Raw genomic sequence first — 27662 nt, 5'->3', positions numbered from 1 at the left:
AGCAAAAGGGTCTTTATTTTTCATCATCTCAAAGTAAGGCTCTCACTTTAGGAAGAACAGGATAAGATATGTATCAAGTGAAAGCTTGAAGCACTGCTTCCCCTCACCTCGTTTTAGGATTAGCATTTAACTTCCAAACGTGTGTTATAAGTACCACTGATGACATGATGAGAGCATTTAGTTGTTTTGTCCCTGAACCTGTTTTACCACTATCAACAATTAGTTACATTTTCTAGTGGTGAGCAGCTCCTCCACTTCCTTTATTTTACAGAAATGTAAAGAATATAATGAATGTAAAGATAAAAAGGAATGAACATAGAGTACAAATGGAGCCATGACCATCCATCCATCCATCCATCGTCTACCGCTTTTCCGGGGCCGGGTCGCGGGGGCAGCAACTCCAGTAAGGAACCCTAAACTTCCCTTCTCCGGGCCACATCCTCCAGCTCTGACTGGGGGATCCCGAGGCGTTCCCAGGCCAGTGAGGAGATATAATCTCTCCACCGAATCCTGGGTCTCCTCCCAGCTGGACGTGCCTGGAACACCTCCCTAGGAAGGCAGCCAGGTGGCATCCTTACTAGATGCCCGAACCACCTCAACTGGCTCCTTTCAACGCAAAGGAGCAGCGGCTCTACTCCGAGTCTGTCACGGATGGCTGAGCTTCTCACCCTATCTCTAAGGGAGAAGCCAGCCACCCGTCTGAGAAAACCCATTTCAGCCGCTTGTACCCGTGATCTCGTTCTTTCGGTCATGACCCAGCCTTCATGACCATAGGTGAGGGTATGAACGAAGATCGATCAGTACATCGAGAGCTTTGCCTTCTGGCTCAGCTCTCTTTTAGTCACAACGGTGCGGTAAAGCGACTGCAGTACCGCCCCCGCTGTTCCGATTCTCCAGCCAATCTCTCGCTCCATCGTCCCCTCACTCAGCGAACAAGACCCCGAGGTACTTGAACTCCTTCACTTGGGGTAGGGGCTCATTCCCTACGCGGAGTAGGCAATCCACCGGTTTCCTGCTGAGAGCCATGGCCTCAGATTTCGAGGTGTTGATCCTCATCCCAACCGCTGTACACTCGGCTGAGAACCGATCCAGTGACTGTTGAAGGTCACAGACTGATGATGTCATCAGGACCACATCATCTGCAAAGAGTAGCGATGAGATCCTCAGGCCACCAAACTGCAACCCCTCACCTCCACGACTACGCCTTGATATCCTGTCCATGAAAATCACAAACAGGATTAGTGATAAAGCGCAGCCCTGGAGGAGGCCAACATTCACTGGGAACGAGTCCGACTTACTGCCGAGTATCCGACACAACTCTCGCTTTGGCTGTACAGGGATTGGATGGCCCTCAGAAGTGACCCCTCACCCTATACTCCCGCAGCATCTCATACAGTATCACCCGGGGGACCAGCTCATACGACTTCTCCAGATCCACAAAACACATGTAGACCGGATGGGCGTACTCCCAGGCCCCCCTATAGGATCCTTGCGAGAGTGAAGAGTTGGTCCGTTGTTCCACGACCAGGACGGAATCCGCATTGTTCCTCTTCATGAAGCCATGACAACATAATTAATCTACACATGTCAATTATATAGTCATCTGAAATGTTATACGTTGTGATTGCCAACTAACAATTGAATTAAAAATGGTGCTACATTTGTTATCTATTAAAGTAAAACAAAACATGGACAATTTGTATTTCATTCCCAAATTGGTGTGCCTGTCAAAAAGTTTTCCAAATCACTAGAAAACCTCACAGACTGTATTCGATATAGTGACTTATATGACACCACCTCGTTTGTAAAACAGTGCTCATCACACATTTTCTAAGTTGTATGCCAGATATCAGACCAAAATACTTCGACGATGGAGAAACTGCTTTAACTCATCAGTGTACGTGCGTGCTGGCGCAGTGACGTCTCTGTCCCAGAATGCAGTCTGGTAAACAGACATGGAAGCACCAGGTGAAGACCTCCACAGAGGCTGAGCACTGCACTCGCTCTTTCCCACCGTCTTCTGTCTCCTTCGCCCAGTGCATCCAGTTGATATATACCTGCCTGGTGTCACGTTTACGCCTACAGCACCCAGAGCCACGGTAAGAGTGAAGTTGTTGATCCGTGACGACTGCTAACGACTTCTGCTGTGCTGTCAGGCTTCTGCCAGCCTCCTCGCTAGCGCTAGTCACGGCTAGCTACAGGCTTCAGCTAGCAGGCTAATGTAGCCACCACTGCTCTCCAGTAGCGTTTGTACCAGTCACAGACCCACACTGGATAGAGCCTGTTTTCATGACACAACTCCTCATAGACATTGTGTCTTTTTTCACATGTCGTATTTACGATTAATGTTAACTTTGTCTTTTCTTTTGAAAAAATGATAATGGACGCTAGTGTGGTTAGTGTGTAGTAGAGGTGGGAGCAACGCTAGCCAGTAAAACTGTTTGCTCTTGTTGGTCCCTACAAGCTAATGTCAGCTAACAACTTTTCAAGTTGAGCACCTAACCTTCTTGTCAATGTCAAGTAGTTTTCTAAATTACATACCGTTATCATTTGCCAATCATGGCCTTTGATGTACTGTCTTTGTATTTCCCAAACCACGATTTGATTCAGCATAAGCTGCGAGTACTGACATGTTTACATTGCAATATAGCAGGCTGTTTGGAAGAACAAAGTTACAGTGTATATAATACATTCACTCACTCTGATTTCATAGTAATAGTCAGTGTATGTAGAAATGTGTCAGGGCTGGGTGACAATTCTATATGTTGTTGTGTTGACTGTCGTATTGGGATGATATCATGTTATGGTTTTACACAATTCTGTCTTCCAATTTACTCGTTTCAAGCAATTTCTCAAAGGGTTTTGTTTGATATGTGCAGTGATCAGCACACCAGTTTTCATTGCATTGACTGCCACTTTGTGTATGTTTGTATGATTACTGTATGTGTTTTGCATAGTCTTGCCATGTTATGATGTATATTGATTTTGAAAAAAATATCCTTATCAGTTCATATTAATCTTGTGACACTGATATCAACCACATCGCCCGTCCCTATAATTAAAGGAAAGGATATGTTGGACACCACCCAGCCATCGGCTTCATCTGTACAACCACTGAACAGCCACCATTCAACAACAATCTTAAAAGCCCTCTGCTTTTATTTGTCATATAGACTTCTGGCTGTACATTTTTCAAATCTCAATGTTTATTATCTAATTTCTAAGTTTACTCAAAGTTTTTGGAAAGTGGCACATTTGTGTCAACAACAAACAATGACAAAAAGGAAAGAATGGCTATTAGATTGAAGATCTGAGTTTCTGCTCCAAGCATCATTGACGGTGTTCTTATCAGTATTGTGTGAAAGGTTAGGGGATTGTAGCTGTTTTTAATGTAGTACAGGAAATATCAGACCGTTCGCGCAGTTATAACAATTTCCGAGCTCCAGTTTATGTTTAAGAACAAAGAACTAGATAACTGACTAGTCTTTTCTGTGTGTGTGTGTGTGTGTGTGTGTGTGTGTGTGTGTGTGTGTGTGTGTGTGTGTGTGTGTGTGTGTGTGTGTGTGTGTGTCTCCAGACTTCCTCTCAAGTGTGTGTGGCTTCCAACAATCGCCCAAACTGATGAGGATCGGCTGATAGACTTAAAAATAAGTTATTTTTTTCTTATTTTGCCAAGGTAAGCTCTCACATCTACTCATTACACTATTTTCTATAGTTAAACAATTATCACAAGTAGTTGTATAGTGCTTACATATGTTTATAATTGTTGCTCAGTCAGAGACATATTGGAGTTTAGTATAGCGATTTTATAGTAATTGTTTTCCAGGGAACCCATTACTTTGGATTTTTTTTAATGGTTAGTTTAAACGAATACAACCCAAACCTTTGTTTTGCCTGTTTGTGGATATCAGAAACTAAGGGTTAAAAAAAACATACATTCATCGTTATAAAATGAGTGTGCAAGAACAAAGGAAAAATACTTCACCTGCACTCTTTCTTTATTATAAATTCCCTTACTTGGAACAAATAGAAATCCCTGTAAATTCATTGCAATCCACTACAACATTCCTGCATTGAAAACTATCTGCTTTGGTGAAATATTCATTAGTATTTTGTTGGGACTCACTTTTTGTTAAGGCTACAGCAACAGTGTGTTGCCTATTGAGGCTATAGTTTGTACTGGTGCTGTGTAGGGTTGCATATATGGTGAGGTGTATATTGGATGTGTTAATTTGACTGTGCATAAATATTACAGATACCCTTTTAAATGTCATGTAATCCAATACAACAACACAACCTCAGCAAATGGCTAGCACTACACAAAGGCAGCATGTAATTACAGACTTTTGTATTGGACTGCCTAATATTGTACAGGGGACATTTATTAGTCATTAATTGTATGTTACCAGAAAATCTCACAAGAAATGCCGTGTGTGAGATTACAATGCATATCTAAAAGGGGCTATCCTGAGATTTAAATATGTTATATTAAAGAAAAACAACCACACTTCCTGTCCCATCCCAGACATAGTCGGTGATACTCATCGAGCTGCACAAATATTAAGATATTAATATGTCATAACTTAAATGGTGTGCTAGTGTAGGCTATTAATGGACTGGTAATGAAAGAAGGCACCGCTGACCCTCAAAAAAGCCACACCAAAAAATGTCATCCACAGGGTTTTATAATTTATGGCAGCGGCTAAACGAGTAAATTAGACAATAAAGCGAAAAAAGCTTTCCTTTGCATCACTCTTGAAAAATACTTTTAATGTTTTGTGTCATTGTGGGAAATCTACTTGTGTCGGGCCAAATCAATGTCGCACAACTGTGTATACTACTGATTTATATGTAGAAGAGCCATTTCAAATCCCTGTAGAGTATTATGTGTCAACACACTGTTTACTGAACGCAATGCAAATCTAATCTGTCTACTATTTTTCAAAAGAAAATAACAAGGCACTAAAAGTTCAAATCCATATTTTCACGTGTTTTCCACCTCAAACAAACGGCTTCATGCTTATTATGCCTGCTCTCCCAGTTGTTGTAGGTATCAATATTAAAGTAGTACAGTGAAATCTTATTGACCAACAAGGTAACCTGAATGTAATATACTGTATTCTACTCAGGTTTAGACCTGAGTGCCAGTTTTAGATTTGTTGTTGGAGTTGTTGATCCAAATTCAAACTTCAAGCCATCCCTTCAGAAACCTATGAGTGATATCAAAGCCGCTAGGTCCATGTTTTTCTACAGTTTATGGTTTGACCATTTAAACAGTTTAAACAGTATGATTTTCTAAGTCAATAGTATGGAGTGCTCATATCTTTTGAACACTTTGATACAATGCATCAATGTGTGACTGCGGTGTATGCTATGCATATGTAATATAGAAAGGAGTAAAGCAAATTTAAAAACAAATCTGTGGGACACTGGCAACATGTTCAGGACGAGTTTCTTGATTTGTATTTAATGTTGTCCAAAGACAAAGCCAAGTTTCTGAATTGTACACTTGAAATTAGCAACAGAGGGCCATGGTCGTTCTTGCTCAAGCCTCTTCAGTATACGTGCCAATTTTACAAACGGTATGATACCAGCAAATATCAAATGATATCAGCAAAATTGAGTAGAAGGCTTTTTGAACTGGCCTTGTTTTTATGTCATGACTGACAGATGGCTGTGTTCCTAAGAATATCTGAGGATTTGAGATGGAAAATATAAATGATTACATAGAATTAGCCACTACCTCATTTGTATAACATAGGAAGGACGGTGCCAGACAAAGACTTGAAATGCTTGTGCCGATTGTAAGTCTAGTCAGTGAGTGTATTACTTTGTGTCTTTTCAAGAATCATAATTGTCAATACTGAATGTTGTCTGCAGCAAGACGACATACAGAGCCTCCATTTCTTGTTTTCTTGCTTGTCAGCTTTTTTCAGTTGGGGAAAAAATCACATACTTTTCATTTTGAAAGTGAAAGCAAAGACAACTGGGCTTTGGGTAACTCTGTCTTTACACTTCTGAAAAGTTTAGGAGCCACGGGGGAATCTGTTCAAGTCTGTTACATCTCATTAAGTGTCATTCTTTCATAGACATTTTGTGAGTTATATCATTTGAGTCTGACTTCCTTTCAATGGCAATTTAACAGTTACTGATCAGTCATCCATGAAGACTAAATCAACTTTGTAAATATGTTTCTCCTGTATTCTTTCACAGAAGAACTCACATCAAAATTAGCATCTACATTCAAAAAACATAATGCATATAGTATTACAAAGACACCAATATTAAGTCTACTTATGGATCAGTACCTCTTCAAAGTTATGGTTAATGTCTACAAAATGTGACATTTGATTTGGAAATTCTCATGGCTGATACGTTTTAGATTTTAAATTATTATTATTATTATTTTTGCCTCTATAAAGCTGTCATTGCAAGATGTGATATTCCAAATTTGCATAAGAATGATGAAGACTGTTATCAGGCATCCTTGAGTGTCACACCAACACAGGTGTTTATATATTGAGGGAAATCTCAAAATCAAGTCCTTATTTATTGGCCAACAACACGCACAGTTTTTATATATAGCCAGTAAATAGGCAGTAATAATATGCTGTTGATATGGTGAAGTTTTACAAAACTGCTGTAAATATTCCAAAATATAAGCGGCTATGATGCAACAAACGGTGGCATACAGTCACATACTGTTTTATTATTATTTTTTTAATTGTACACTGTGTACTGTAGGGCTATGTGATGCCTTACCATGGTATACTATACCATACTTAAATGTATTGTATATTTATTTTTCTATAAATTATATAATATTGCTACATATTACTGTGTACTCAGGGTTAATGTATGTGTAAGTCATATTTGTGACTTGTAATGTAATATTTAATGAGCAACATTAACCACCAAGCCAACTAGTTGTATGTAAAATACATGAAAGCCAGGGACCCAATAACCCTCAGATAGACTGCCAGTCAATTCAGTACATGTCAAATGTTGTATAAGATGTGTACTTGTTGCTAGTCAAGTGACCACACACTTGAGGGGCGGGTGCGGTAAAACAACACGCGTTCGCGCGTGTCAATCAGTGAAAAAGTCCTCCTATCCCGAGCGCGACCAACGCTGACTCTCGTGTTGTTACATTGTAGCGGAAAGAATGTCGGAAAGGGCCGAGGATGACGTCAGGGGGGAGCAGCGCCGAGCGGCCAGGCAGCAGCTGAAGCAGCAGCAGATCCAGCGGGGAGAAGGCTCCACAGCAATGGCGACTGTTGCGGAGCGGAGATCCTTGCCTAGTCCAGAAATAATGCTGGGGCAGCCTTGGAGCAACTGGGTCGACGCCGCCAAACTCCACGGCAACGACGGTGAGTTCCCCAGCGCCCCGAATGTGCGCGAGGAAGCGAGGTAGAGCGCGACAGTTGCCAGTCCTGTCCTTTTTTTGGCCGATTGCATGCAGTTTTTGGTGGAATATGAAGAAACGCTACTGGTAGCAACAGCACGAGCAGGCAAGCAAGTGCAACTATTTATTTGTCTGTGTGTCGGATCGCCTCGTTTTCAGGTGCTGAATCGGAGGAAAGTTTCAAAGACTTCGGGAAAAATCGAGAAGCCATGCGTTTGTGCAGAGAAGGTGAGTGCTTTTTCTCTCTAGGGCCAAAGGTGTATTTTGGTTCTGGAGGTTTGCACACATACACACACATGGATTCAAACACTTTACACGCGTCGTTAAGCCAACATGTAAACCTACTGTAAATAAGGAATTTATTGGACAACCGGATACAATAAGTGAATAATTTCTTGTTCGTGTGGCAGTTGACATTTACATCTGTCCCTAAAATAACTTAACGGTTAACAACTTAGACTTGCTGTTCTTGGGTTTAGGCCCAAACATTGCAATAACAATGTCATATTCTGCTTGGAGAATGAATTTAATGGACTTTATTGTTCACCATTCAGCCAATATATATGAAACCATCCTCTATATTTCATGTGTCCCTTAAAGCAACAGCAAGGTTTGTTGCCTTAAGAATTTTAAGGTACTACAAATTTTTAAAGTTCATTTTTAGAATCTTGTTCAAAATGACAATCTTAAATGGAAATGTCACAGTAAAAACAGCGGGACTTTTTGTAAAAGCCCTCTCTTAGTCACAGTTCTATTTAAATTGTCCTATTTCACGCGCTGCGCCAATGCAAAATATGACCATATGAACAGTGATGTTTTTGTTACCGCATATTTTGATAAATATTGTAAGAAAATTGAACAAAACGCAAACGCATAATTTGGCTCCTGAGCCACAAAGTGATGTTTCAGAGCAGCTTAACACCTTAGCATGTTAGCTAATTTGTCCTGCTGGCAGGCCTGGATTTAAAATGAACCTCACTACTACAAAGGTAAATTGTTATAACAATAATTGTTGTTGTTTAATTATAGATCAACAATTAAGCACTATTTTCCAGGCCCGCCAAGTTCTTAAGATTGATCAGAATGAGCAAGTTGAGTTAACAGGATGAGTTAAAAACCTGTTTATTTCCCTCAGAATTTAATGAATGAATGACAAACAAACTTACTTCCTACAGTGATTGTAGTTTGAGACCTAGCTTAATACAGTTGAATGAAATCTTTCACGCTTCGCTGAAGTCGCTCACTGTCCACCACATCCACTGCTTCTTTTAATCACGCTTTCAGAAGAAGAAAACCTATATTACCTATATTCTCAAGGACACATGAGCAGGGCATGTCAAATGTGACCTTGCTGTTTATGTGACGGTCATCGCAGCTACTAGGACACCAAGATTAACAAACGTCCTTTTTTCTTTGAGCTGTATTACAGAACTACGTGCAGAGGGAAAATAAATGTGTCCTCTAATGTTTTCTGTTCTGAAAATCTGTTTGTGTGTATAATTTGGCAGAGAAAAATTACACTAATTAAGCAAAAACCACTAGGATCATCTTTAGACACTCGGCACCATCATTTATCGGCGGCCAACAACGAAGCGATCACTTTGGTGTGAATAATTGTCACTGAATTTGAGTTTTTGGACACCAATTTATGCAACATTTTTGGAATGTTTCTGGTTCTCTGATGATGCATTTGCAGAGCAGGGCATCTATCTGAAGTTATATTGCAATAAGGAAATCGGGAAAGATGGCACATTTCACCTTGGTCCCATTATTTTGGCCCACACTTATGATGTCATCAGTGTGTCCAGATTGTTTTTTCCCTCTCCACGTGTTGCTGTAAAGGAAGGGGTTAATTGCAGGCTCCTTCACTTATGCAATTGGTCAACAATGTGGTCTGTGTGCATACCCTAAGTATGACCATTGCACAATGTCAATAGCATGTCCTAGAGGCGACCAATGACAAAAAAATAGAGCTTTCATATTTAATCTAATACGAAACATTTAAATAAATAGGGTGAGATACAATGCACTGCATATACAGAGGTGGCGGGTCAGCTAAAGAGATTTGAAAGTGGATGAGATGACAGCTGCAATGATTAGTCGACTAAGTGATTAGTGGATCAACGGAGAAATTATCCACAACTATTTTGATAATCGTTCAAAGGTTTTTAATGCGAAAATGGCAGATCTCAAATATGTAGATTTACTGCTTTCCTCTGTTTTATATCAAACTGAATATCTTAAGGTTTGGCACTGAAAACATTTTCTGACCTTTTATTTTAGTTGCGGCCCTAGATAAGACTATTGTAACTCCAGGTCAAGAAAGCATTTTCAGAGGAATGCAGAGATGTGTGTGTGCGCATGTGTGCGCATGTGTGTGTGTGTTACAAGTGGATGACTACACCTCTCCGCCATGACTCACCACCGGATTCCTCCTGTGGTGTAACCGCACACGTATTCTGACACACAGATGATTAACACATTTTGAAAATGTATTGCAAATAATAATTGATAAATTCACTCATCTGAATTTTACAGTGGCACTGTCACACTGTCAGGGAAGCTGTGGCCAGTGTCAGCCACAGGTCAGATTCAGCCTGCGTGTGTGCTGCTCAGAGGCTGCCAGAGCTGCTACTATTCCACCTAGATCATTCATCACTGCCATGGATGAGGATGCTGAGATTAACTGGAAGCTCATTCTCCTCCTCTGTCTCGTGCTCACATGCTCTCTTTCTCCTCCTCGAGTGCAGGTCCTCTTCTCACTCTCCCTTTGTCTCGCTGACGCCTCGGCCTGCTTCTCTGCTCTCTTTCTCTCTGTGCTTTTTCTCCGCGCTCCTTTTCTTGGCTTCGCTCGGTCGTTCGGACTCCTCTTTCTCCTCCACGGTGACTTCCTTTCTCTCTCTATCCTTTTCATCTCCTCCTTGCACAAGAAGAAAATGGAGACTCAGAATGTGGCAGACACAGTGGCATTGTTGGACCACTTTTCAAGTCAGGCCATTTCAGTGGTACAGTTCAGTCGGTGCCAGTGCGTTGAATGCAGAGTGGGGAGGTGATCTAGCCGGACGGCTTTTATAGTTGAGCCAACTGTTATGGAGAACGCTCCAAGTGAACAACAGCAGCAGTTGGGGAATGAGTTTCGTTTGACCTTGCTTCAGATCCAGCAAGGAAATGTGGTTGGCCTGTTGGACTCTGCAGTTCTTGGCCTGTTTCAATAAATGATTTGAGAGAAGGTGGAGTTTTGAATGGAGAATACATGGGAGGTTTTTGATTTTAGCAAATATGTGTACTCTCTTTATTATTTCAATATGCTCGTGGTGCAGGACAATGGCTCGCAGAGAGTTGGATGAAAACAGACATGGAGAAAAGAAAAGGTACCCAGAACTCAGGCCAGCTTCCAACGTCACATTTCTGCACAATTCTCTTTGCATAGTTGTCAGACCCTTGTTTATGCACATCGGCAGTGTGCTTCCCTACTCAAGTTCCATATAATTGAAATGCCTTTGTCTATTAAGTGAAGACATTTGCCTTTTCTCCTTGGCAGACCCCATCCGCTGTGAAAATTAGTCTTTTCGCTCCATTGCTGTTGAAGGAGACACTTAGCAGAGTGGTTTCAGACAATTGGCACGCATTAAGTAGCATCAGGCTTGTCAATTAATCCACACAAGACTGCCACTGACCTCCCTGAGAGGGAATCCCGGCAGGTAGGCCCTTTTTATATGGCCATTGCCTAATGGCCCTCATCCCTTCTAGACTTGTGATGTTTGGAGAACCCTTGACGGTCCTGGCGGAGTACATATTGAAGAGGGTCTCCACTTCTCTCCTCTTGTATCCTGTCTTCTGCTCATCTCATAACGCTCCAGGCAATCTCTTAATTAGCCTCCTTAATTAGGTGGTTTCTAGTTCTGTGCGCCAGGGTAAATTTTGATCACATTCTGGTGAAGAGTGTCACTTCCCTCTGATTTGCCCTTGAGTGGCTTGTGAAGCGTGAGGCTTGGTTCATTCAATTGGGTGGCTTGAGATGCTTGAGATGCTTGAGCGGCATGCCTGCCGTTAGTGTAACCTTGGAGCTCATGGTTCTTGTGCTTTTTTTTGATTGTGCGCCTAAAAGTTGCACTGCCTTAGAAGCACTACAGGAAATTTCCCTTCTTTACACCCCCCCCCCCCCCTGAAATCAGCCATTTCTTCAGTTTCTTTTCATTTCAGTTCATCCGGATGCACCGCCATGAGACAGAAACGTCCATCTCAATATCCTAACAGTTCCAACTGCTTGTTTTGTCTGACTAACGGTCCAAAACCCAAATATATTCAGTTTACTGTCTCATAAAATGAAACGACTTCAACAGTTAATCTACTATCAAAAGTTGCAGATTATTATAGTGTTGCAGCTCTTTTTTATTTATTTGAATCCTTCGTATCATTTAATGGCAGTGTATACATACTTTAGAAATATTGTTTGAACTAACAAATTGTTAGACCTGAATTTTTAAAATAAGAATTCATTATGAATTGAAATACAAGAATACGTTTTGGTGACTCTTCATAGAGTTGTGATGTGCAAGAAGTCTTTTTGAATTAAGACGGCCAACCTTAGGAGCATGACAGGGAGAGGAGAAGTTACTCAGTAGAACAACAACACAGGAAGCATGAGGGAAAACATGGATTTCTTTTCTTCCTTAATGATGGCTCCTAACTCACACGATCACCCACACTACGCTACATACAGTACATCTTATATGTGCTGTTTGTTTGTATCGGGGAGGGACGGTAATTCTTTGACGGCGGATAACCTTTAGATTGCTGGCTCGGCCCTTTTCCTGCTTCTTATCATTAGGACGTTCTCTATGATGAATGGGAACTCGTACTTGGGAGAGATCTGTATTTGCGTCTGCAGATTGCTCGCCTTAAGTGAGCTCTTCAGTTTTTAAAAATATTCTAGATATAGAAACGTGTTTTTAATTGGTGTGTTGTGATCTTCTTGAAAAACATAATGCCATCAAACAGGAGTCGCTGTATGATGAGCTATTCCAGTGCTATGACAACAAATGTTTCAATATAGAGTCAGAGTCTTCTGCCAACTGGAGCACCAGGTGAATGTTTGTTTGTTTTTATTCGCCTCTCCTTGACTTGTGCCATGTCTGGTTGATTCTCCCCCTGTTTAGACATGCCCATATTTGGCCAGTGTCCCGCACAGGACGACTTCTACCTGGTGATGTGCAGCCACTGCGGCCAGGTAGTCAAGCCCCAAGCCTTCCAAGCACACTACGGTAAGTCAAGCACACGCATACATGAGACTGAGAATATGACCACAAATACTCATGTACTAAATATTTGATTCCACTGGTAAAATAGTATTTACACAAAGGTAGAGCTCCTGTTTTTGAAGCTTTTAGAAATTAATGAAAAGTAAAATTATATTTTAAGTAATCCCCTCACACACTTTTACAGGACACTTTTATAAGACAGCCTGTCCTTATTTTTTAATTAAAATGTTTTGATTATTTTACTTACAAATTTTAATTATTTGCTTTTATCAGTAGCCTATTTGTGGCGGCCATCTTCTCCGATGTATAGTAATGTCATAAATGTCATGTTCGATAAAGAGACGATTCAAATTCAAATCATCCATTTCCAGATGTCTGTTGTTGTCTCAGTACGAGGCGTAGTTCAGGCACATGTGGAAGCACGTAGAGCTGCGTTAGAAATGAGAAATCCACCCAGTGCAACGCGTGTTATAAAGGAGTGTTTTCCATGAAGACACCCGTCAGAGTTTTGTCGAGAACTGTTGCACGGCGATATTTGACGGAGTGCAGGAAAACCCCTGAAATATTCTTATTCATCTTTCATGCAAACATCATGCAGAGTTAGCTTTTACAAGTTTCTGAATTGTATAGATAACTCCAGACGAGAAGGGGGAGTGGACAGTAGATCAGTGAAGAAGGAATTAAGAAAGTAGTCTTCATCTGTAGGAACATATACCACTTCAAGGCTGGTGGTGATATTTCACACATTAACACACTCTGGTATCACTTCTCCCTCAGCCTTTGTATTCCCCCACCACTTTTCCTTCTCCACACAGTAACCCGAGATGGGACGCCACAGACTTTGATTTATTTATTTATTTAACTCACTGTCTCACTTGTGTGTGTTTACAATTCCCCTGTTAATATTTGATGTGGCTCTCTCTCTCACTCTTTGCAGTAATGTACTTTTTTAAATTTATTTTTAACACGCACTGCTCAGATCAGATTTCTGGTTCTGTTAATACTTTAGGGATGCGTTTCAGTGCGTAGATTTCCACTGCTTAGAAGTTAAGCTGGATCTTTGACTAAAGTGCTAAAGTAAATGGATGAATTATAGATCTGTGAATAGAGTGACTGCATCACTGTGGATCTCTTGAACTTGACGGTGTTCACGGCAAGTTCACAAACGCCCACAGTCACTGAGAGAAACGAGCTGTGTGTTCACGTTCAAACATTTCCTTGAAATGGTATCTTCATGTTAGAGTGACACCTACCATGGACTGGACTGTTTAAAATTACAATGTATATCAAGTCACTTTAAGAGTCTGTTCATGTGAGAAATCTGAAGTCTTCAACCCTTATTAGCACCCGTCTTTGTCCCATCACTACACTCGCACCCAGCATCTGAATCACACATCTGAAAGCATTCTCTTCTTATAATTTGGGTCTTTTTTTGTTCCTGTCAGTCGTGTGCCTTCCCCATGAAGTGTGACAGCAATTACAGTTATCTGGGTCAGCCACAAGATGGAGCTATAACGGCACATGGCGCCTTGAGGAAGTGTTCTTGCTACTGTGTCAACCATATACAAAAGGAGACACTGCTTCACAATATAGACGGATACTAAACCAGTAGTACTTGTGATTGTTACAGTTGAGTTGCCTTCATACCTTCATGGAGATGTTGAACGAGAAGTAGACAAACATTGGAGCCCATTACACTGACAATGAAGTAAAATAGTGCGGACAACATGGCAGTAGGCCATCGTACGTCAGGGATCAGGGATTGTGAATGCAGACAGTGGACAATCTGATACGTCTGAAAATATCGATGCATCTCCAATAGTTGGATTAATAATTCTTAATCCCCTGTGTGCTACTTTATTATTGTGTAAATTAAATTATGCAAATTGTTACACGCATGCATCGCTTCAGTACCACCAGACTACAGACCGCTTCTTTCCTCAGGCCATTCTTCAACTCATCCTCCACACTCCACCATTAAACAATATTTGAGTTTTTCTTAAAGTAGTGTAAAGGGACTACAACTGCATTAAATTAACCTTGAACCTTGGTTGGCAGCGAATGGGGATCTGAATTTCCATTCACGTAGGAGTTGTAAGCACCGGAAACGAGCTGCAGCTAATCTGCCGATTAAATGTTTTGATCCTTTAGTCTAGAAAATGTTAGATAAAAGTAGAAAGTGCTGATCACAGTTCGTTACAGCCTAATGTGAAGTCTTCAGATGTCTTGTTTTGTCTGACTCGCAGTCAAACACGCATTTACCATTTTACAGCGATTGTAAAAATGTCAAACATTCTCTGGTTCCAGCCTCTCAAATTCACGTATCTGCTACTTTTCTCAGTTTTATGTTTTGATAGATTACTTAAACAATGAATTGATAATTTTTCTGTTGATTGACTCGTCGTTCCAGCTTCACACAGGAACAGTCTAAATCCAAGTGAAATTCTGTGGCTCTTCTACTTACACATGGCCATACATAGGAGTGAGTGAGAGTGCCCACGCTGTGACTTTCCTCCCGTCTTCCTCCTTCTGATGTCATTATAGGAACACCCCATGTGGCGTTAACACGGAGCAAAGTCACTGATCTCAGCACCATTGAGATGGTCTCAATATGATTTTTGCGGGCTTCTTTGAGCCCATCTGTCTCCCGTTAGGTGTTTGCGCCTCTTGGCTGAGGCTGAACCCAGCAGGGGGGGCCACTCACCGCAGAATGGGGAGCTGAGAGCTCGGCTGCCGTTTTATGCCTTTACTTATGAACTTGTGGAACAAAGACTCGTCTCCTCGCAGCTCTGCTCACACACATTGCCTTGGCTGAGCAAACTCACACAAACACACAGTTTTGGATCATGCACCTTGAGCTTAGAGAGCAAGGAAACTAACCATAGTGTATTTGTTACTTTGGCACGAAGAGCAGGCTATTATTATTTTTTATTGTACAAATAGTTTAGAGGCCAGGCCTTGCAACGGCTTGAACATGGTGCTTGTGCAGATCGTAGTAAGGCCATCACGCTTGTACATTAGGGTTTATTCTCACTCAGTCAGGGATTCCCCTTTGCACTGAGCCGACTGTTTGAAAGAGGATATTAAGGTTCCTCCTTTTCCATGTGGCTGCTGTTTTTTTTCCCTCCCACATTTTTCTTGACTCCTTTTTATTCTGCCGCTGGTGTTGGCTCTCTTGTCTCCGTGTATGTGCTTTGTGGACAGAGCACTGAGCGTCATGCTGGGTTTTCCTGGTGTGAGTTTGTGCAGGGTGTGCTGTTGACTGTGACCGGGATAAGACAAGACAGCAGGGGGAGGAGGGAATGAAAGAGAGGCCTCTAAGTAGAGGGAGGGAAGATATCTGGAGTGAGTCGTGAATGGGTGTGTAGAGAGAGGCCCCTAGGTGAGAAGAGGGCACTCTTAAACACATTTCTTCTTCCTGAAAGGGGAAATTGGAGGAACACTAAACAATTTGAAGGTGTGTGTTGAGGGAAATGGGGTGTGGCAGCTTTGTGTGTGTTAGCGTCCCCTCCAATATTTCTGCAGCAACAAGCTGGTTTGCAGATCACCCGCTGTGAGTTTTGGCCTACGGCCCGGCTCCCTGCTACACCGTGGAGTTAGCTAAGTAAAAGGTTAGCTAACCAGGCCCACACCTCACCATGTTAGCTCTCTGCCGACACAGACACTTTCTGTGCTCCTGCAGCTGAAGCCTCTTACATTCACTATAGGGCTCGGCTATGGCATACGTGTTATCTTTGCCTGGTTTTAAAGGCTGCAATACAGTAAAGTGATGAACTGATGAACAGACTTGTTCTAGCTGATATATCGTTGGCCCACTTAGTCAATTATATCTACATTAATGATTATTTATTTATCAAAAATCTCTTTGTGTCATTAGTCTACCCTAGAATAGCGTCGCGATATTGAGGTATCTGTTCAAAAATATATTTGATAGATATTTGGTTTTCTCCATATCGTAGCATCAGTTTTTAATTTTTTTTGCTATTTTGCTCATGTAACACTGTTTACAAGAAGAGGGTCAAGTTAATCTTCAGTTGCCCTCTTTGTCCTCAGCTCATCAGTGGACACGGCTGTCTGTCTGTCTGTGGTATGGTAAGAGTGTCTGTCTGTCTGCTGTCTGTCTGTGAGGGAGTGTCTGTCTGTCTGTCTGTGGTATGGTAAGAGTGTCTGTCTGTGAGGGAGTGTCTGTCTGGTCAAAATTTAAAACGTTGGTGTAACATTATGAGGTTTTTGTCCAGCCTTTTTCGTGGGTAGTTTCTGCTGTGGCAGTTAAGGAACTCTAGACTCTATGAAATGTGCAATGAGTCTCTGTTGTGGGACTGTAGTGGTAATGTCAATGGAATTATTGTGTGCTGTTGCCAAAATTAGCAAGAGCTTCCTTTTTGAAAATGCAAACCCTTATTATGGGTGCACATGCAAAAGGCAAATGTTTTGATAATGTTTGGAAACTGGTGTACTTTCTTTTAGAGGAAGAATATTTAGTTTTGGATGCTCATGAGCATTTCTTCCCTTCTATTTTTGTTTTTCGATCCACATCTCTGTATCACACTAACCTTTTCTGCTGTCATTCTGCCTTTCATCAGTTTACACAGTAGCTGTTCTTAGAGGTGCAGGCAGGAAATGAAGTAGTTGACCTGTTGGCTTTTTCTATTTCAGGCATTGAGTTGGCATGAATCACAAATGCTGCTTATTTGTTGTTGAGGTAACCTTCTTCTCACTATTGTCCGAGGAAGATTTCTATGTTTTATGGTTTAATAATTGCCACATTTACATTAGTCTGTTTATAGTTGTGTGTAAAAACCTTTTGTGATGCTTCATTCTGATCATGTAATTGAGTTCATAATTCAGTTTTAATGCCATCCTGCTTTATACTGTCGCTCCAGAGAGAAGACACAGTTCGCCCATCAAGGCACCCTCCACCTCGCCCTTCCCTGTGTCGGGCAGGAACCGGAGCAGCGGACTTGGGCCCGGGCTGGGCTCGGGGTCTGCAGCTGGAGTGGCGAGTGGAGGCATCCTTAGTCGAACTTCCACCGCTGGATCCAGCTTATCCTCCTCCTCCAATCCCAAACTCCTCAAACCAGCCAAAGAGAAGCTGCCAGGGATTCAGCGAAGAACCCCCTTTGCACCCTTCAGGACGTCCCAGCTGGACAAGATGTAAGTTTCACTTTTGCATTATAGTGTTTTGCTAGGGTTGTGCAATTTTCCCATATACACAAATACTAGGGCTGAACAATATTTATATCAAAATAGCCATTTAAAAAGATTGAGCCAGTGATTGGCTGTAATAACTGTTGCCTGTAAATGTACACGGCTGTGGTTAATTAATGTTGATTTGGTTTGTTGGCAGATTAACAAAAAGGAAATCTTGGCTGTTGTCTGGTTAACTTGCTCGCTGGTGTCGGTACCTTTACACTCGATAGCTTAGTGGAGGAAGAAACTACCGCTCTGTATAATTTATTTTCAATAAGGAAGTGGTCGTTATCCTTTTACTGTTAAAAAGACCTAACTGCAAGTCTTACATAAAGTATGGATGTCAGGTTTGGTAATCATTAATCAAAATGAACAAAATGGTATAATCATGACGATGTTAAAATTCTGATATTCATACACAAGTATCAATCAAACACATCTACACGCATGCATTGAAGCTCGTGTTCACACTTTGTACTGATTATGTTTTTATTATCGTCGTATTCCTTGTGTTTGAAAAGTTCCTACTCATTTTACAGGATGCAATTTTAAATGAAGAAGAGTTGTAAGTGCAGTGTGGTGTCACTATGGTTAAAGTCATATATATTCATATATATTTGACACCTATTTTTTTTTTTTTGACCTAATCTGTGATAAATGATGGATCATATTAGATTTATGTTTTGTCCTCCCAGCCCCCTCCATACGTGCACATCTGTCTCTTACCATGCGTTTCTCACTGGCTCCGTGTTTCTAACTCTCAGCTTCCTCCTTGCGGCCCTCTTCATCTCTGTAACCTTCTCTTCCAGCCTCACCCCGGCTGTCAAGGTGGAGAAGATGCATCTGAGGGTGGACTCGTCAGCTAAGCTTGTGCAGGCCCCGTCTGCGCCAGCCACCACCTCATCCTCCTCTACATCCTCCTCTAGCACCACTGTGAGCTCCAACACTACCACCATCACCACCTCTTCCTCATCATCATCATCAGCCCTAAAACCAGGCCTTAACTGTCCCTCCATACCAAAGCCTCCATTACTGGCCCCGGGTCAGATTCCCAACGGCAAGGGACACCTGTCAGTCCTCTCAGACAAGAAGCAGGACAGCAGCAGCAGTGCCAGTAGCAGACGCCACATTAACAAGAAAGTGACAGGTCAGTTGGAGAGGAAATGGAGGGAAACGACCGTTCCAGTTTTGTGCTCTCAATACTTTTGTCAGTTCTGATTCATGAATTCAGTTTAGATTATGATGTGCAGTATTTTTATACTGTCTCATTCAACATATTTCTGTTTTTGCCTAAAATAGTTAGTGTTCTCACCTTGATTAGTCCATTTCATAATCGGTTAATGGATTAATTAACTGCCATTGAAAGCCATACAGGACACTTGATCTTGTTATCCTGACATCAGTAATCCGGGTTTTTTTTTTAATCACAAAAGTTTATCGAAGTCGAATATTTTACGTAACAAAAGGCAGAGTTAAGAAAGTTACCAGAGCAGGTGATTTGTCACAATGTATGTAAGTAACAGTTTTCTTCTCCCTCGCTCCTCTCCCTCTGTGCCTTCAGAACGCGAGTACAATGCAGATATCCACTGTGGCGTTGTGGATATGACAGCTCGGAAACCATGCACAAGATCCCTAACATGCAAGGTAACCAGTCTCTGCTTTGTGCCGAGCACTCGGGCTGTATAAACCATATCATTTAAGACATAATACTGGTAATGTTCTACAACAGAACAACAAATCCCATTAAAGGAACACATTCTCAAACTATTGGTTTTCTATTCTTCCTCCCTATTTGTGTAAGGAACTATAAACTATATCGATCCAGCAGCTTTTGTGAATATCTTTCCATTTTAACAAGCCTACACAGAGTTGGTGATGTGCCGTTAGCAGTTAAATCCATCTTTCCCTTTACAACGTTCAACATATGGGAGGACCAGTCCTACCCAGGTTTACTAGCTTCCACTTGGAAAATGGAAATGTGTTATGCTTGGTAGCTTGCTAATATTAGCACTGATTTCCACAAGACATTACTTTTCATTCATTTTATTTCAACACATGCTGAGTCATCAGCAGCTCCTGCTCTTTGTTGCTCATCCTGCAGAACTCACAGCAAATGGCTGTAACCTCAGCAGAGTGGAGTTATGTATTGTGTTGCGGTGTAATGCTCGGATGGCTCAAATTCATGGATGGGACTAAGCAATGGCTCAGAACGTCGGCTCTCCACCTTGTTCACTGCCTTTATGGCTGTTGGAATTGGAGTGATTGTGTGAACAAGTTTCAGAAAAAGGCAAAATAACTTTCTTACAACAGCTGTGCCCTTGAGGCTTTAGCAAAGGTTATTACAAACCGGAATAAACTGTATTTGTTAGGGACTATTTTCTGCCCCAGAATTGGCGCGCTTGTTTCTGCAAGACGGATGGAGACTAATTACAACAGTGTTTGTGTTCAATGTACTGTGGTGAAGGAACATGGCAGCCATGTATTTTTAATAGATTTGATGGAGCTCCATGGCACAGAGGGATAAGCTATACTAAGTTATAGATACAAAGACGATACTTGTTAGTGGGATCAAATCATTGTTGGTGTTGCCCTTTCAATGGAATTTGTTGACACGTTTAAACATGCAGAATATTCCCAGTTTTTAAAGGATGGTTGTGATTATTTTCAACCAAGTCACACGTGCCATATCTTTATTAGACTGAAACTTAAGCAGACTCTCCTCCCAAACAATAATTCTGACCTTTGACCTTTCCTAATTTGCCACCAGACACATTCCTTAAGCCAGCGGAGAGCGGTGTCAGGGCGGAGGAAGCGCTTTGACACTTTACTGGCTGAGCACAAGAACAGAGCAAGGGAGCGGGAGAAGGAGAAGGAGAGAGACCTCCACCAACTCCATTCCCAGCAAAACCCCTCCCTCAGGGACCCACACCTCTCCTCCCACCTCGCCACTGCCCATGACACCCACCAGGTCGCTCATGGCAACGGCCCCGCCCCAGACGCCACTAAGCCTTTGCCACTCGGCAAGCCCAAATTTCAAAGCCCTGGTCTTCCACGGTACGTGTTGCTCCTGGTCTGTTCTTGTATTTCCCTTTGTCTTGTATGTGTGTATTGTGTAGTAATACTCGACAAACAGGACTTCATCACTGAGGTGCTGAAACGAGCGGTTACGATTAGGCATTTGACACATTACGTATGGTTTCGTATGGTTCTTTTTATGATTATGATGGAAATGATCGACCGCATTCTCTGATCTTCAGACTAAACAGCAGTCACGGAGGTGGAACCCCCGGAGACCCTGCAGTAGTCCAAGAGTCGCCACACCATGCCCAAACTACCCCCGATGGGTTTTCCCGACCCTCCAGTGACGAGGGAGAGAATGAAGAGCGGGAGGACAGCGCTGACAAACTGGACTGTCACTATTCAGGTTATCACCCTCGACCGTCAGCTGTAAGTGCACCCTACCATCTCTGCTCTCTGATCAGCCGTACACAACTTCCCTTTCTGATGCAGGAGTTAAACTACCAAGATTAGGCTCGTCAGGATAACTACTTTTGGTGGACAATATATTGTCAGAGAAATAATTTGCGATAGATATTATTGTCATTTTAAGACCATTTCATGTCCTGATATAATGATAATATAATAGCAAAGTAATGCAAGTACACCCTTTCAAAGAGCAATGAACTCTTAATTCTTAAGAATATTCAGACATTGGAACTGGAATATGAAAAAAGTATTAAAATATCCTAGAAAAATAAAACAAAAACTAAATAAAACCACACAACTAGAACAATAAATAAAATAGACTCTGCGGCTGTTAACCAAATAAGAAATGTGCAATGAGGTCTTATAATGGACGGGAAAACCCTGCTGTTTATTCTGTCATCATGTTGGCGACCTTGTGTAAACAAACAGACATTTAAACACCACAGGCGATATCAAGCTCAGCAAGAAAAGGATCGAGGCCATGCCAGGTTATCGTGCGATAAGTCGATAACGTCATGACAACAGGCCTGCCAAGGATTGTATGCTTGTATTTTTATGATTGATCTGCAGTATACAGATTAGAAATATAAAATATTGATATTATGTTAATTCACATGATAATATTGTGTACATAATCCAGCACCTCTCAGAAAACACAATAAACAAAGATGAATATGACCGGCACTAGCACTGATGCTTTGTACGTCCTCTCTGTTCCCAGTACTGTACGTTTGGAAGTCGACTGTTAGGGAGGGGCTGTTACTCCTTTGACCGGAGATGGGACAGAGTGCGATGTGCCCTAACCACGATGATGGACAAGCACGTCAACTCTCAGATGTGGAAGTAAGTCTGTGCAGCTCAGATCTTATTATGGCCGAGGGACATGATAATTATTCTCCTTGTCTATTTATGGTGAGCATTCTTGACTTTTTAAAAGTCATATCTAATATTTGATGTTCTTCCTTGTTGCAGGAAAATCCCCTTGGCCTTGGAGAACTCCTCCTCCGTTGCACCTACCCATAGGACAAGCACAAATTCCCACGGTAACACTCCCTCTTCAGGCTTCCTGGGCCCCCCTGCCACCCTGCCCCAGACTCCTTATAGCCAATCCTACGAGGGCAAGTCTGTGCTCTCCTATGGGACCACCTTAAATGCCCGCAGCTCCCCACAGGGCGGGGCTGAGCACCCGGCCTACGGCATTACGCAGGCCCGACAAGTGTCTTCGTCGCCGCAGATGCCTTCAGCCCACTCGTCCTCATCCTCTTCTTCTTCAACTCCTTCCCTAGCCTCAGGCCGGGCGCTTAAGTCCCGTTCCTCCAGCAGCAGCACTACCAAGTCGTCGTCATCCTTCAGGCCCAAGGACATCTCCTCTGTCTCATCCACACCAGTCATCCCCAACTCCATCGGTGGAGCCAACAATAACAGTAGCAACACTAGCTTCAGCTCGGGGAAGAAGAGGAAGAACAGCGCTATTCTCTCTTCATCCCACGGTCCCTCTGAATCCTCCTCTTCGAACGCCAACTACTGCTCCTCCTCTTTCAAGAAGAACTGTGCAAATGTCGGCAGCTCAGGAAGCACCTACCACCACGGCTCATTAGGTCCTTCATCCTCATCGCCATTATCTTCCTCCCACAGCGGAGTCCACAGCGTGGGGCTTAACTGTGGCCCCACTGTGCGGACCAACTCACTCAGCCTCAAGGCCGAGCCTACTGGAGGTTCCTCTGGGCCGCCCGCACGAGGTCCTCCCTCGGGCAGCCCTGCAGAGTCTATCAAGCGCATGAGCGTGGTGATGAACAGTAGTGACTCCACCCTTTCCCTGGGGCCCTTTGTCCACCACCAGTCTTTATCCTCATCTGACCACCACACCAACTTCAGCCACCACTCCTCAGATGGGCGCCTGGAGGGCAAGAAGCGCAAAAGCTCGCCTGCCTCCAGCGGCATTAATAGTGGAGGTGGGGGAGGAGGGCTCGGGGGAGGAGGGGCACCTGCACCAGGGAGAGCCAAAGTGGCCAAGTCACCTGCCATTAACAACATCCATGGAAAGCATGGGCGGACCATTCCAGGGACGGCGGGGCTACCCAACAACTCCCATTTACATCAGGTGGGTTTTATACTGCACCAATCAGGATGCATTTTAATACCAGTGGAGATAAATGTCTCTCAAATGTCACATATTCAAACTGCTCTTAAAGCTGTCTGACAATATGCGACAGTGTTGCTGAATAATCAAATGGTAGCCAAACATTTGTTTAAATACAAACTGGTTCCTTTTCGAACGTGAGGATTTTCTGCTTTTCTCTGTTTTTTATATTGTTGCAGAAGAGATACATTTGGGTTCAGGGTTGTTGCTCGGATCTCGCGAGAAATTTGAAGGTGCCACCTCGTCTCTGAAAACTTGTGACGGCCGTTTTTCACCTTTCATAGACAACTTTTATAAACTAATTGATGAATTAAAATGATGGCTCTGTTAATTTAAAGTGTTCCAGTGAGGCAGCATTTACAATACACAGACCCTGTAACCAGCTAAAAGGAATTCAGCCATAATTAAATGTATTATCTATACCTGTACTTCTCATACTGCGACGTGTCAACACGTCTTCCGAGAACAGCGACTTAAGTAATGTATGCAGGTATGGAGTTGACAGAAACTGACAATTGGCCTGTGGCTTTTCATTTTTGCAGCTGTGTTTGCATCAGTGAAAGATTTTCATTAAGGTTTTAGCTGCCCGCTGTATTTCCCCACATCATGGAGTCATGATGTCATGGAGCCTCTGGTCCACTAGCTTCTGGAGCTCAATGAGTCTCACATTCAGGACTTCTTACATCAGGTCTCTGAAAAACCAGGATTGTTACACGGTGTTATTTTCCACACTCAAAGACAAATCGGCATCCATTACAGCACTTGTTATAAAACATTTCAACTTTTGTGATTTCAAATAGGTTAGTTCTAACCTATTTGAAATCACAAAAGTTTATGGCCCCATAAAAACAACATTGCTGCATTAACAATGATATTAGATTAATCTTTTTAAACTCCTGTTCTAATGTAGACATGGAGCGAGCTACACATCCTATTGTTGAGAAAAGCTCCATTCCAAGGCTGGATTATTAGTTATTAGCATAGTTTCAAATGTCAATGGGTATATGGTTTGTTTACTTACTTCTGGAAAGAATCTCAGCTTGTCTGTTGAATTCACTGAAGGTGATGGACCTAGTTTACTCTGGTAAAGCTTCATATGTTTACCCAAAAAACACATTTTATGCTTCCAATCTTCATTTAATGAGTTTAAGGTTTTTCTACCAGGATACATTAGTCAGACACTGACGTACAATGTGGTGAAGTGCACCATTGATATCCCGTGTGCTTGTCTGGAACGTGTGTCTCTTATTGATTGAATGCAGTTCATATTTCAGCAGAGAACTCCTTTTAATATTGATTTCTCCCTCTCTCCAGCCAAAGGCTCGTCCCTGACAGCGGTGTCCGGCTTCTGTGTATGGAACCGGCAGGCGGACGGGGAATAGCACGGAGCAGTCCGCAGACTGCTCCGGGCGGCACGAGGCCTTCTAAAATCAAACCCACATTACTCTCAGCTTCCCACAATCCTCAGGGTGGAGATGATCTGGACTGCCCAGTGAAGTCAATGTGGTCCTTACTATTTCTCCCAAAGCCATGTGTGTGTGACTCTGTGTGAGAATGTGTGTGTGTGTGTGTGTGTGCGTGTGCGTGTTGGGCGGGTAAGAGGTGCGATGGCCCTTTATGTATAGCGTGGAGTGCCAGGGGTCTAAAGAGCGAGCCAAGGACCCCCCCCCACGCAAGTGTTGTCCCAGTATTCTGAGAGGTCTTCCTGTCTTGAAGTAGGAGGAACAATAGCAGCAGCAGCCATGAGCCTCGGAGCTCATTGGGTTGAAGTTGAGGGCTGCCGCAACAAGTCGCCATGACGCTGAGCAACTTCCGTGTTCGTTAAAGTATGAATGTGCGTGCGCGTACGAGTATTTTTCTCATGTCAGATTCTGCTGGACTACTGGAATTTCCAACTTAATTACACCCCCAGCGCCTGATCTCAGAAGCCTTGGAAGGAGAGCAGGAGGAGCAGCAAACAGTTACTCGCAACACCTTAAACGACACACAATCACCTTGTTGTTCCACTTTACGTTAGTCTGACTCTCTGGCGACTTGGGTTACACGCAGTAGCCCGAGAGGAGCCCGAGAGGAGCCCGTAGGGACGATCTGGTCAATTCTTTTATTACCCAGAATAATTATGCAAGTGTTACCTTTTTATTATTTCTTATGAGCTTTTTACACTGAACTACAAAGAGTCTTTGTAGACGTGGTGAAGACAGTTGTGCTTTCAAAATGTGAAAAGGACGCCTGATGTGCCCATTCGATTGAATCCTTTGTCAGAGAGATAACTTGGACATCATTTTCTGAATCTTTTCATTGTGCAAAACGATCGCCACAGTAGACCTACCCCCAACTGTGAAAAGCACTAAATAACTACTTTCTCCACAGGCACTGCTTAGTTGTACACAAAGCTAGCCAAAAGCTGCTATCAGCTTTGCCAACTACTTTTTTTTTTTTTTTTTTTTTTTTTTTTTTTAAACAAAAAGGTGGGCAGTCTTGCTCATGAAGCGGTGATTGCCTGTGTGGACATGAAGAAAATCTGTGCAAGCCGTATTGTTATTGCCACAACTTACCTACTTTTTACCCATTCAGTCGTGTGAAATCCACAGCTGTTGTGGGCAGATGTGAATTGTGATGTTTATTTTTCCTACATAGGGAATCAGGTATGGTACGTCTTAACTGGAGCAAACTTTATGCACGTCACTTCTGTGGGTTCGATTGTCCCTCCTGTGTGTAACCACTACCCAAGCTCTGGAGGTTACAATTTCAACGCCTCACCGTAACACTTATGTTGGTGTGTGTGTGTTGAGGAAAGATTTGCCGTCGTAGAACGGATAACCAGGCATTATACTCTATTCCTTTGTCAAAATGGAGTCTTAAATCAGGCAATACTTGCCCATCTCGTCGGGATGTTTGCTTATTTTGAGTGGGTTTTATGGTGCGAGATTCATGGAGATGGCTTCACGGGACATTTAAACTTTTGGCAACACCTTTTTGATTTATGGAACCTCCGCTGATGTCAGTGTGGAAAAGTAGAGGAGACTTTTTTTTTTTTTAAAGATTCTTAATTTAGCTTTTTTTTTGTTGTAGCCTATGTATCAAACAAGTATTGAAGTATCCCTATTTGAGAATACATATTTTGTTAAATTGTACATAGTGAAATATGTATTTTTGCACAGGCATTTTTCGTACATGCTGAATTTTTTGGTACAATTTAAAAACATAAAATAAAAACCATTATTTATTTCGTAAATAAGATAAAGTCAGAGAACTTGATTATTTGAAGTGGTTCACTGCCAAGTCTATATAAAGCAATACGCCTCTATGTAGAAGCTGAAGCATCTCATGAATCGTGTACTGAGATCCTTTTTAAGGAACACAGGTGACGCTGTAGCATGTGTCTGTACGACGGAGGAGACCTTTTCACGTTTCAAGGTCTCAATCACCTGCTTTTACAAGACATGTTTCGTTGCCCATGACTCAACACCAGAAAAAGTTACTATGACCCAATTAGCCTGTGATTTTGAAACGTCCTGCAGGCTTGAAGCTGTGTCTGTCGTCTAACCGCTTTCGATGGACTCTTCAGTCATACACTTTGTAGACCTTAAACACATTTCACGATTATAACACTTGCGTTCTTTTATAAAGGCTGAAGGGACTTAAGCAATCATCGCAAGGAAGAGGAACACTTCAAGCGGTCCGGCTGCTTGCGTCATCGTTGCCAAACAAGTAATTTGAATCACAGCTTTTAAAAGAAATATCAAATTAAGAAAGTGCCTGAATTTGTTTCACCCTGACTGTTTGAGGACAGTATTCTTTGCGTTGCTTTACCTTACTTGAATGTTCAAAGTGTTAAAGAGTTTGCTTTTAAATCTGCCTATGAGGCCTAAATACAGTAAAACCTGAGCTTGTCAGCTGCCCAGTATGAAACACTTTAGTGTTGTTTTTTGGGGGAGGGGAGGGGTTATCCAAGTTTTCCAAACAAGATGTGGAGATTGTTAGTCCCAGTGTGTGGCTTAAAACCTCTCTGGTTTTACTGGGATTTTTACGTAAAAACCTTCAATCAAGTGTTTTGTTTACCCTCAGACTCCACTGACATCTCGACAACGTTTCCAGTAGATGGAAACCGTGAGGATGTTTTTTTATTAGCACCATAGACTTGGAATGTGAAAGTGAGAGAATACAGCTCGTGTTTGGG

At 42.3% G+C, this 27662-nt stretch overlaps 1 protein-coding gene across 1 annotated transcript; it reads left to right on the top strand.

Moving 5' to 3' along the window:
• Positions 1–1962: 1962 nt before the first annotated feature.
• atxn7 (ataxin 7) lies at positions 1963–25929 on the top strand. The gene is made up of 13 exons (XM_029432470.1): positions 1963–2099; positions 3578–3676; positions 7158–7370; positions 7565–7633; positions 12565–12669; positions 17550–17820; positions 18666–19003; positions 19418–19500; positions 20624–20910; positions 21114–21303; positions 22064–22185; positions 22315–23443; positions 24797–25929. The coding sequence occupies exons 3-13, from the start codon at positions 7166–7168 to the stop codon at positions 24812–24814; spliced, it is 2817 nt and encodes a 938-aa protein (XP_029288330.1). The 5' UTR covers positions 1963–2099; positions 3578–3676; positions 7158–7165; the 3' UTR covers positions 24815–25929.
• The last annotated feature ends 1733 nt before the right edge of the window (positions 25930–27662 follow it).

This window comes from Cottoperca gobio, chromosome 5 (genome assembly GCF_900634415.1).
Source record: "Cottoperca gobio chromosome 5, fCotGob3.1, whole genome shotgun sequence".
NCBI lineage: Eukaryota > Metazoa > Chordata > Actinopteri > Perciformes > Bovichtidae > Cottoperca > Cottoperca gobio.
The sequence above is the reverse complement of the archived record's forward strand: the minus strand, read 5'-3'. Positions and strand labels throughout refer to the sequence as shown.